The sequence below is a fragment of the Penicillium rubens genome (assembly GCF_028828025.1).
Source record: "Penicillium rubens strain IBT 27055 chromosome Unknown utg000003l_segment0_segment0, whole genome shotgun sequence".
NCBI classification, from domain to species: domain Eukaryota; kingdom Fungi; phylum Ascomycota; class Eurotiomycetes; order Eurotiales; family Aspergillaceae; genus Penicillium; species Penicillium rubens.
In genome coordinates, this window is record NW_026890601.1 from 584,998 (window position 1) to 596,823 (window position 11,826).

Sequence of the window (11,826 nt, forward strand, 5' to 3'; positions counted from 1 at the left end):
CTAAAATATGCGCCGTGGCAAATGCCGCTCCATATGCCATTGACAGTGCTAAGGCCGCACTTTGGTATCTCACAAGGGTAGTAGCCAATAAAAACTCGCAATATTCAAGGCACACAAGCTGCCGCCTAATTTACACTATGATATAAGTCCCAAGAATTTCCTGAGTTACAAAGAGCTACATTGCAAGTCTGACAGCCCCACCTAGTCTGCCGAGCTGCTTTCCGATGATTGAGGGCATCGTCGTTCAAGGCCCCTAGACCTGTACGTTGACTTTGTGACCGCGGCTGGCCTAACCTGTGGCCTTGGCAAGCTAGGCAGTGCCACTACCTCGCAAGATAGCACACCAGCTGCTTGGCCAGCGGATCAATCGGTCCGACCGGCCCGACCCGCAGCGGCCCGAGCTTCCCCAACCAACAGATCAAGCCAGACGAGCCGACTGGCTCAATCTGACCGACGGGCCCAGCGGCCGGCCGATCAGAAAAACCTGCCAGTGCTGAACCAAGCACCAGTTATCGAGCAGCGAGCTACAAGCAAGGAGCCAGAGCGACCCGCTCAATCGAGCGCCCAAACGAGCCCGGTTCATCCAGCTCGCTTAGGGCTGATCGCGCATCTTGTTTGCGATCGCTGCGATCCGAAGCTGGTTAGTACATCAAGCAGACGTCAAGACTGCTTTTCTCAACAGCACTCTGCCGCACCCCGTGCATATGCAAGCCCCGAAGGGTTTTAACCATCCACGCGGTATGCTTCCGGGTACTACGAGCGATCTAGTTATGGACTTGAACAATCCCCTTGACAGTGGTACCAGACGTTCAAGGTCACCATAGAAAGCTGGGATGGGCGGATATCCGCGTATGACCCAGCACCGGGCTCATTCTTCAACTGCACGTCGACGATATGATCATCTTTGGCAGCTATCTACAGGCTATCCTCTCGCTTAAGGCTCAGATCGGAGAAACCTTTCGAATGACCCATGAAGGCCAGTGCTCCTGGTATTTGGGCATGCACGTGGAGCAAAAGCCCGGAGACATAAAAAATACACCAGAAACAGAATGTCGACCAGATTTTGGCTAAGTACGACTTTGAGAATATCACGCCCGCTTACACGTCTGCGCGTGCCAAACTCAAGAAATACTGCGGCCAGCGAGTGACGTTCATTCCTCCCACCAAACGGTGCAATTGTCATTGATCAGCGCCGGCAACAAGCCGGATGCTGATTCAAGCAGTATGGAGAAGCACTTCTCGTAGGGAAAATGCAAAATGTATAAATGCTTAGGCGCTGCTGTATATTTAGCTACGCGGCATGGGAACAGGCCTTCATGATAGACTCAAAGAGCGCGTGTCGCCCAATAACCCATCAAACACATGCGCACATGTCAATCGAAAGTGATCAAAATCGTATGCCTGACCTGATGGCTTGCAAGTCTAGTCCGAAGATGAACCATCTGTATGAGTTCTGTTGAGGCTACGGAGGAGAGGAAAGATGGAGATGAAGAGAGGTGATAGATGAATCTATGGGAAAAAGCTGGTATATAAACCAGCTGTATGACTAAGATGCAAAGAGCCAAAAAGCTCAGTCTGCACACAGACAGACAAACGCATACCCTATATGGACTGCATGCCAAACAGATACCCTGCGTGCAGTGCATGTCAACACACCCTCCCAGACTGAGCATCATGAAGAAAAGCTCATATATAGAGGGCCCATAAAAACATCAGATAAATGAGTGTTAGGATCATCTTCCAAAGCATAAAAACATTAGTATGACAAACCTCATTTATCAATCTGGTTTGTATAGTAAAAATCAATGAAAATAGATCACTTTTCGTAAGGAAAAACAAAGGAAAAAGGCAGTATCTAGAGCTTTAATCTGCATGCTTTTCTTGCTTGCTAATAAGCAACTTACGAAGTCTTTCAAAGTCGACCTTTAGTAGTGCCTTTGTCAATGTATCTACCGGGTTATCCTTACTATTAATAAGGTGGATTTCGATCTGCTTTGTCTTTAAAGCATGCTTTATAAACTAGTATTTGATATCCAGCTATTTCGTCCCTTTGTTATATAAATCCTTCTTAAGAATGGTAACGGTATTATCGCTATCCGTATAAATGCGAATTGGCTTTATATTATCTAATAAGTAGAGCTAGAGAAGGATCTTTTTTAAATAAAAGGCTTCCTATACTACTCTATTAAGAGTAATATACTCGGCGATAGTGCTCCCTATTGCTATAATATCTTATTTCCGTAAGCTCTAAGAAATTAGGGCTCTAGTATAGTAAAAGATATATACTTTAGTCGATTTCCTATCTTTATAGTCGTTAAACGAAGAGTCGATATAACTAATTAGGGTTAAATTAGATTTTACGAGCTATATCCCGTAGTTTAGTGCGCCTTTTAAATAGCGTAGTAGCTAAAAAAGTATATTAAGGACTTACTTCCTAGGATTTATAGTTCTTCTCTATAGTCTATTTATAGTAAAAGCGATATCGGGCCTTATACGTATACCTAACTAGGTAACCTTACTAATATCCTCTCCGAAAGCCGATTTTTCGGAGGAAGAGACTATCTCTAAAGAAGAGACTACGTCCGCGGAAGGGACTATATTAGTCTCTTTTATAGAGAATAGAGGTTAATATAATAACTTTATAGGTAGGTATATCGATAAAACCTTACCTAGACTCGCTATCTATAGCAGATCTTCGAGGTATATAGCTTAGTCGATAAAAATAGTTAATAAAGCTCTTATTAAACTACTTCCTAGAAATCTTACTAGTTCACTAATTACCTTAATTTTAAAGGTGATATTATCTTTAAACTATTATATTTACTACTTATCTAAAGTAGCGCTTAATATATCGTTAATATAGAGTAAAAGCTAGAGATCTCTCTCTTTATATATAAAAATGTATCTTTTATCCGGAAGCTCTTCGAAACCTAGTCTTTTTAGCTCCTCTTTTAGCGTTTCGTACTATAAATTTACTAATTGCCGAAGTCCGTATAATACTTGCTTTAGTATACAGACTTTACTAGCTCCTAATTAGTCTAGCTGGAAAGGGGATTTAGACGTCGAAGAAGGATCACTTTAGTAGTATCCGGTTAGTGGTCTTATAAAAATATACCTCTTATTAATAAGTGTATTAAGATATATAGTGGTATAGTCAATTTACTCCTATTATATATTTCGGATAGTAACTATAGATAGAAAAAGTCTAGTGCTTTCGGGTCTCGCTACCGGTGTATAGGTTTTATTAAAATCGAATCCTAGTCGCTAGCGGTTACTATAGATCACCTATCTTACTCTTATTTCCGTGATAAAATCCTCTTTATTATATTTAAGGTTATAAACCTACTTTCCTAGTAAGATAGTGCTTCCTCTCGGCGGAGTGTTAACTAGTTAGTAAGCCTATACTACTTCTAATTTAGTGATTTAGTTGTCTATAGCCTACTACTAAAGTTCTTTCTCCGGAGAGTTTAACGCTTCTTTATAGTTCCGGGGTATTTTCACTTACTATATTTTTAGACCTTCTAGGATAGTAGTAAAAGCAATACTAATAGCGGATAAAGCTCTACTATATTAATCCTAGTCTTTATTATTAAACCTTCTTAGTGGGATCCCTACTATTTAGCGTGTTAATCTCTATATAGGAGCTAGATCCGGAGAAGAGGTTAGTCCTTCTTGTTAGGGGGAAGAAATAGACACCGTTTTCGCACTTAGTAAAGGTGTCTATAGGCTAGAAGCTATTCTCCTAAATATAGGTTTCTTACCTTTCTTAATAGGGGTAGGGGTTACAAATAGGGTATATTTATCTTTATTATCTAGTTCTTACACTCTTATATCTAATAGTGGGAGTTGTTAAACTAGGTGTTAAACCTTACTTATAATAATAACTAGTGAACTAACACTTCTCTTAATTAGTGGACTATCGATAGTTTGTCCCCTAGTGATAATATCCCTCTTATTATAGTGAGGAATACCTTATTTTTGCTCCTAAAATATAATATCTCTATATCTAGAAACCTTCTTAGTTTTAGGATTATAAATCCTATAGATATAACTATTATCACTCTCGTAACCTATAAGGTAGCTAATCTATACTCTAGTATCTATTTTTTAGCTTTAAACGCGCTTTTCTTTCGGGATATAAATATATATCTTTATATACTATACCTAGAGGAAGGAGAGAGAGATATTATTAGGACTTCTTAAATTTAAAGACTATCTCTATACTATAATAGGAGCTTGTTATTCTCTATAAGCACCTTACTCTCTCTTTAAAATTGGCTTTCGTAGTCGATTGATAATATATATAGCTATATTAATAGCTTCTAGCTAGAGTTCTTATAGTACGCTAGTATCGATTCTTATAGTGCGTATAATTTATAAAAGATAAAACCCTAAGAACTCGGAAACCCTATTTTGCTTATATATATAGGGAGCTAATAAGGTGACTATTATATTTATAGGAGCTAATTTCGCCTATTTAGTAAAAGTAGAGAATTCCGTGCCTCTATTAATACGCTATTCCTATAGCTAGTAACCTATCTTTTAGTGTATCTCCTAAGCAAATTTCTAGAGAATTAGGGAAGTATCCGCTTTAGTAGTAAGATATAGTGTTAGACGATATCTAGTTATATCGTCTATAATAATTATAATATATTTTCTATTAAATTTACTAGTATTAGTCTTCGTATCTAGATTAAATCTAGGTAGTGATATAGGCTATAGATTAATATAAAATATATAGCCTACTCTAGTTACTCTCGCTTACTAGGAGCGAGATATAATCCGCTTTGATTTACCGAGTTTATAAGCTTTATAATTGAAACTAGCCCTATCTTCTTATATATTATAACCTAGGTCTATATAGTTGATTTTTATAGTATAACTACTAGTATAACCTAGTCTCCGGTAAGCTAGTTTAGATAAAATGACTACTACACCGAGAGTAGGTAAAGTAAGCTATAAAAATAGGATACGCTAGTGAATTTTAGTATAACTAATAAGAATATCGTCTTTATATAAAGCTCCGGTCTTACTATTCCACTAGATTCCTTACTTTACTACTATCCCTAGGGAAAAGAGGTTGTATTAACCACCCTTTTTATAAATATAGTATAGTCGAAGTTAATAGTAAGTAGGAGGCATTACTTTATCGTAAAGCTTTTTATCTCCGAGATAAAGTGTTAAGTTAATAGTCCTATATCTATTAGCTTTAACTTTCTTATTACCGGAAGTCTACTATTCGTATTCCTAGCTAGTTATATAAGCTTATATAGTGGAAAAAGCTATTTTATTACTATAAATATACTCCGATACACCTATATCTAAAATCTATAGATAACTAGGTGCTATTACTAAGAGCTATATTACAAAAAGAGTATTCCTATCCGATTTATCGTCGGCCGTTTCTCTAGGAAGTAGGTAGGAAAGTATACCTACTTTATCCTCCCGGATAGTAGTCTCTACTATCACGTTTTTACTATACTAGCTCTCTACTATAACTTTCTCGCCGTACCGGCTCTTTTTAATTATATTTTTATCGGAACTACTATCTCTATAGTAGCTCTCTATTATAATATAAGAAGGATTGAAACCTTCTTTACAAAAATCGATATTAATAGATATTATAATAAAACTAGATACTACCTCTAGAGTAGATAAATTAGCCTATTTCGCTCAATCTATAAGCGGACTATATATAGGTTGAATTTTGTCTTCTTTAAACTCGGTCTCCTTATTCTTAGAGGTGTTAAAAACCTATATATTTAATAAAGGCTTCTAATTCTTATACCTTTTCTCTAGATATAGATAAAAGCAGTTTTTCACACTATATCCTAGTTTCCTATAGTATAAATAGCACCTAGTATCACTCTTCTCTAGTTTATAAGATAACCATTTCTTAATATATACTTCTATAGATACACCCTTTAGCGGTTTATTAGTACGCCTTTTAGAAGTGCTTATATTATTCGAATTAGACGCACTAGAAGACCTAGATTTTCTAGATTAGCTCTTAATAGTAGAAAGAGCTATAGAGTCCGCTTTACTAGACTTAATATAGTCTAGTATAGTAATACTATACCGATAAAAATTAGTAATAGTGATAGTTTAGACTAGTTTATCGATTATATTTAGCTCGTTATCCTTTACGATAATAAAGCTATTTAATTCCTACACTTCTACTAGCTAGCCTAGTATTATCTAAAGTGTATAGTACGGAGCAATTTTAGTATATAGATATAAGTCTCTTTATATATATACTTTAGAGTATTAATATACTCCGCATTTATTAAAAATTGATCCTATCTAAGGTTATAGAAGGTGTTTATAGTAGCTTTTAGCGCTCTATATCCCTCTCCTTTTATATAGATTTTAATTTCTATAAAAATTTTATCTATATAGTAGAGATCGCTACCCCGCGTATTAATTTCCTATATAATAGTATAGTAGATACTACTTAATAGCTAAGATCCGACTTATAGTAAGAGCGTATTCTATTTTTAACTATTTAGATCACGAATTCTTAGCTAAGGAATGTCCTTATTAATTAAGTGATATAAATTGTATCCTCGAAGGACTTTTTTAACCTAATCTATCTAGTTATCTAGATCCGCACGCTCTTTTAAAGGGGGAGTGAGCTTATATAGGTTAAAACTACCTAGTTTAGGTAGGTTCACTATTTAGTTTATAACAATAGTAGTGCGGATTGCTTTCTAGTTATTACTATTATTAGCGAGATACGCTATATTAGTAGTAGTAGAGAAGGGAGAAGGGTTAGCTATAACTAATATAAACTAGGTATATAAATATATAAAAAAATGATATAAATATAGTTTAAAGACACTATATACCACGATAGAGATATTTCTCTAGGAAAAGAGACTCCGCTTAGTGCTTATAGACAAATTCATATAGTGATTGTTAAAGGCGGGTTTATACAGAGGTGATAGGTTTATATAGCGGTGAAATTGTAATCCGGGTATATATAGCGGTGTCTCAGGTTTTCGCATAGCGGCGATATAGTGATTCGGATACGTATAACGGCGATATCCGAACGCTTCTTCGCTCGGCGGCGATAAAGAAAAGGTGAGATATAGCTTCTCCAACAAAGTGAGAGATAGCTTATACTCCAAAAGTGAGTTATAACTTCTTCAAGAAAGACAGTTTATACTCGAAAGGAAAGCTTAGTTCTTGATGAAACTAGCTAGTAAAGGGAAAAGAGGAAAAAGGGCCTCATAACCTGTTGAGGCTACGGAGGAGAGGAAAGATAGAGATGAAGAGAGGTGATAGATGAATCTATGGGAAAAAGCTGGTATATAAACCAGCTGTATGACTAAGATGCAAAGAGCCAAAAAGCTCAGTCTGCACACAGACAGACAAACGCATACCCTGCATGGACTGCATGCCAAACAGATACCCTGCGTGCAGTGCATGTCAACAAGTTCCTATCAATATTCATTCTTACAAGTCAACACACGATAGGTGACAACTCTCTCTCAACCAATGCTTGCAGAACGTCTATCCCTTTTAGCTTCACCAAGCAAGAACTCGCGGTCGCTACTCGTGCTTCGTCCATCGAAAGCTGCGCGTGCTAAAAACCAGGGCAGTGGCCTGAACAAGCGGGCCTTGTGAATGATAGAATCTACTGGCTGGCAGAGATCATGAAAGGCTAAACAATATGATGATATTGTGTATGTGTGAAGAGCTATGTAAAAGACAGAGATGGAGAAGGAAGTAAAGCATACTACATATGGGACGTCATGTGACATCAGGGAGATCTCAACAGTGAAGCTGCTTTACATTGGTTTCAAGGTCTCGTTAAGGCTTGGCCACGGGCAGTCTTGGCTATGTAGTTATGTCTCTTGGCCCATCCCATCCGCATCCGTCCGCTACTCTCTCGAGAGAAGGCACACATCCGCAGCAACGTCGACGCTCAGCGGGAGCAAGATTGGACGACATCCGCCAAATGCTGCCACCTACGAAAAATCGACGGCACTCTGCCCGCATCGTACATCAGAAAGCTATACGGGAGCCTGCCCAGGAACCGGGCGGACCTGTTAACACAGTTACGCACAGGCCACAGCTGGTTATCCACCTACGCCAAGGCTTTTGGCTTCCGCGACAACGATGCGTGCCAGCATATGCTTGTCAGTCCAAGGCTTGAAGTCAGCCTGGCCGGCTCGTTTGGCTTACCTTACGCTGAGTTTGCTAGTTCAACCAGGTGTAAGGAGGAAGATATTTCATGAATGTCGAAGCCAACGATACTATTACTCGTGTTCAGCTGAGAGGATCAGTGCGATGAGCGCCGAGGGCGTTTCTCACGTACCCTTAACTTCTCACTCTATCTATAGCGCACTTACCGTTTTATGCCACTCCATAATCTCATTCTATAACTCTCTCCTACGCATAAACTAATACATACGACCATAGGGTGTGGAAAACAGGGCTTCCCGTCCGCTCAGCCGTACTTAAGCCACACGCCGGTGAGTTAGTAGTTGGGTGGGTGACCACCAGCGAATCCTCACTGTTGTATGTTTTTTTTTTTTTGTTTTTTTTTTTTTTTTTTTTTTTTTTGTTTGTACGCCTACGTTCCAATCGTCAATTGTTGGGGAGGGGGTGGGACTTCTGGTTTCTCTATCACTAGAGGCATAGGCCGGGGAGTCTAATAGTTAGCGCCGGTGTTAATATCTCGCGGACGAACATGTTCTTGCGAAAATCCCAAGCGATCGTGTTTCTAGGGTTGCTCCCAAAAAATCGGCGATCTATAACGGCATTTCTCCCTCACTTTTTCGTTTCCTATATGCCACGTCTAGCAGGCGTATTGCCGGAGGTCACTACGCGATCGAAGACTCCAGATTCACTGTCGATTAAATCGCGGGAATGTTACGCATATATTCCAGTTCTACGATTTTGTACATTATATCTTTTAGCTAATGGCGTTAGCCGTAGGTAGCCTGGTGAGCATTTAGATTCAGGATGGCTCCGGCATGGATGTTGAAGGGGTATTGTGCAGTATCGTGAAACAACCCGTTTCAGAATTCAAGTCATTCAAGAGACATGCTTCATGAGAAAGCAAATCAGCTTTGGAACTCATATGAAATATTACAAATGGATCTGATTTAGCCCGATGAAAAATCGCCCCCGGTATGGGAGGCAAGAGCCGACTCACAATACCGCGGACGGTACGGAGTGAGGGACTAATCTTTTTTACCATACTTTTTGATTTCATTTTCTTGAGGCCCCTGGCCTAGGCAGGTACCATAAACCACGTGGACCGGTATGGGGCTACGGCCTCAAATTTGAGACCTCGGGACTCCCCGTTCCGGCAAAGCGTCGGATCTAATTCCAAAATCCGAGACAGCGCTTGAAACATTTTGACGAAAGTAAACCCTTAGCGAATGACACGTCCAATCACGCTATGTTAGAGATCGTGTTTGTGGTATTCGACTTCAATTACCTCGGCACCTATCGAGAACCCTCTTTTTCAGATCCTGGCCCACTACTGTGCGTTACCACTGGATCAGGTATCGAGATCCGGAGAAAGAAGAACATGAAACAGCTTCTTGTTAGAGGAAACAAGTTTCCAATTATTAAGAAAGCAGACAGGTTAATCATATCCAATGAACATGGTCGTACCGAAGTTTCCTTCATCTGGCTACTTTTTTGACCCCGAAGTATACCCGGCGAACGGATATAAGGCTAGCGCTGGTACCTGTCTGAATTACTTTCACTAGAAAGGAGACTAGAAACCGCTCTTTTGCTTGTTATTCCCTTGCGCCCATCATGAAGTTCTCTCTTCTCGCCTTGGCTCTGGCAACTGCCGCCTTTGCAAGCCCTATGGATATCGATGCTCGCGCTCGTAAGTTCAGGCTCTCTGCGGATATTTTAGATTAACTTACATATCAATTCTACTTAGTTTCCGAGGGAAATGAATTGCGCAATGGTGACTGTAAGGATATCACGTTCATCTTTGCCCGTGCCAGTACCGAGCCTGGCCTTCTGGTATGTTTCTACCATCTCCTTCAAATTTATGTAGATACTAACACATCCAAATGACAGGGTATGTCCGTCGGGCCCGCTATCTGCAACGATCTGAAGATGTCGAAGCCCGGCAAGGTTGCTTGCCAGGGTGTTGGACCCAAGTACACTGCGGATCTGCCGTCGAATGCACTCCCCGGCAACACCTCGCCAGCCGCCATTGCTGAGGCCCAAGGCCTATTCGAGCAGGCTGCGAAGAAGTGTCCCGACACCCAGATTCTTGCTGGTGGCTATAGGTTTGTTCTTACATACAAAAAGAATAAAGTACGAACCATACTGATATGCAAAATACAGTCAGGGTACCGCTGTCATGGACGGCTCAATCAAGAAGCTCTCCTCGGATGTTCAGGCCAAGATCAAGGGTGTTGCTCTGTTCGGTTACACCCGTAACGCCCAGGAGAGGGGCCAGATTCAGGGCTTTGACAAGGATAAGACCAAGATCTACTGTGCCGTTGGAGATATGGTCTGCCAAGGTACTCTTGTCATCACCGCTGCCCACTTCACCTACGTTGCGGACGCTGGCGCTGCTACTAGGTGGTTGGTGTCTAAGTTAGATTAAGAGATTTGAGAGATACCGGGCCCTTGTGGCTCCTTTTCTGGACACTTGATGCATTGCTGCTTCGCTCCTTATCTGCAGCCTGGGGCTAGTTCCTTTGTAGTGTTAGCACCTTGTTTCTGTTTGTGGGAATTATGCAATATCAATACATATAACCTTGGAAGACCTACCCTCAAAATTCCACCTAGCAAAGCGGGTTTATGTGGAAGACCTGCAGTAGGAGTCCTCCTTTCCACCTGGAGCAGAATTTACGCCGACAACAAGCACTTCCCCAATTAATTGCTTACAGTAGCAAAACAAATTAAACTAAAAATAACAAATGTAATATGAGGGAAAAACAAAAAAGATAAGGGCCCGAAGCGCGATTCGAACACGCGGCCTCTCCGAATTTGAGATGTGAACCCAAACGGAGAATCATACCTAAGATGAGTTAGCAGGGAAGATGGTTACAGGGTACTTAATTGGAACGTACCACTAGACCATCCGGGCAATAGATGAGATAATCAGGCCTTCATGGATATATAAGCCGTACAAAGTTTGTACGTTGAAATGTTACTTGCAGGTTGGATATCCCCTTCGTTCTGCCGCTACTATCGTACACTAGGCCAAGTCCGCTCCTTTATTGATCTCCTCTATATACAAACGTTTCTGGTAGCTTAGGGTAGATAGGGTGAGCCTTTTCATTTCTAACTGGGTAAAAACACGTTATGATTCCAAGGCTCCAAATAACGTGGGCCAATCTAGAGGTTATTACTCTTATACCTGGTCGATGATGGATCAATCTATTTACATCGAGGTAGTCATTCTACCAAAATTGGGTTGTGATGGAGTTATCAATCTGTCCAATAGAGAATTTCGTCGATTGTATTCATTCGTCCGAGTAACTGTCTAAATCGCACCTGTACCAAGAAATATATAGTGGGGCGCGAAATTTTTTCCGTATTTCACACATGGATAGTCTCTATTTATTAACTATAGGATTACTTACCGATAGTTTCTTATTTAGTCGCACAGCTCTACGACCAGGCAGATCTTCAAGCAGAAGAGTGCATTTCAACTAGAATACTAAGTACAGGAGAGGAAAGGAAAAGAGAGCAAGTCTTGGCGGGGCGAAGAGACTGTTCTATCGGTAAGGCGGCGAACTTTCTACCGTTCCACCACGTCTCAGTTCCGCCGAGACACTACAAAAGTTCGATACCTACAACAGTACAATGTTATTCTGCTTGATAGGCTGT

At 40.3% G+C, this 11,826-nt stretch overlaps 1 protein-coding gene across 1 annotated transcript; it reads left to right on the plus strand.

Moving 5' to 3' along the window:
• Nucleotides 1-9,780: 9,780 nt before the first annotated feature.
• On the plus strand, nt 9,781-10,594 carry N7525_006414 (cutinase family protein; the record flags this gene model as incomplete). The annotated part of the gene is made up of 4 exons (XM_061213716.1): nt 9,781-9,856; nt 9,914-9,999; nt 10,057-10,271; nt 10,330-10,594. 4 exons carry the CDS (start codon nt 9,781-9,783, stop codon nt 10,592-10,594), a joined length of 642 nt encoding a protein of 213 aa, XP_061068147.1.
• Between the last annotated feature and the right edge of the window lie 1,232 nt (nt 10,595-11,826).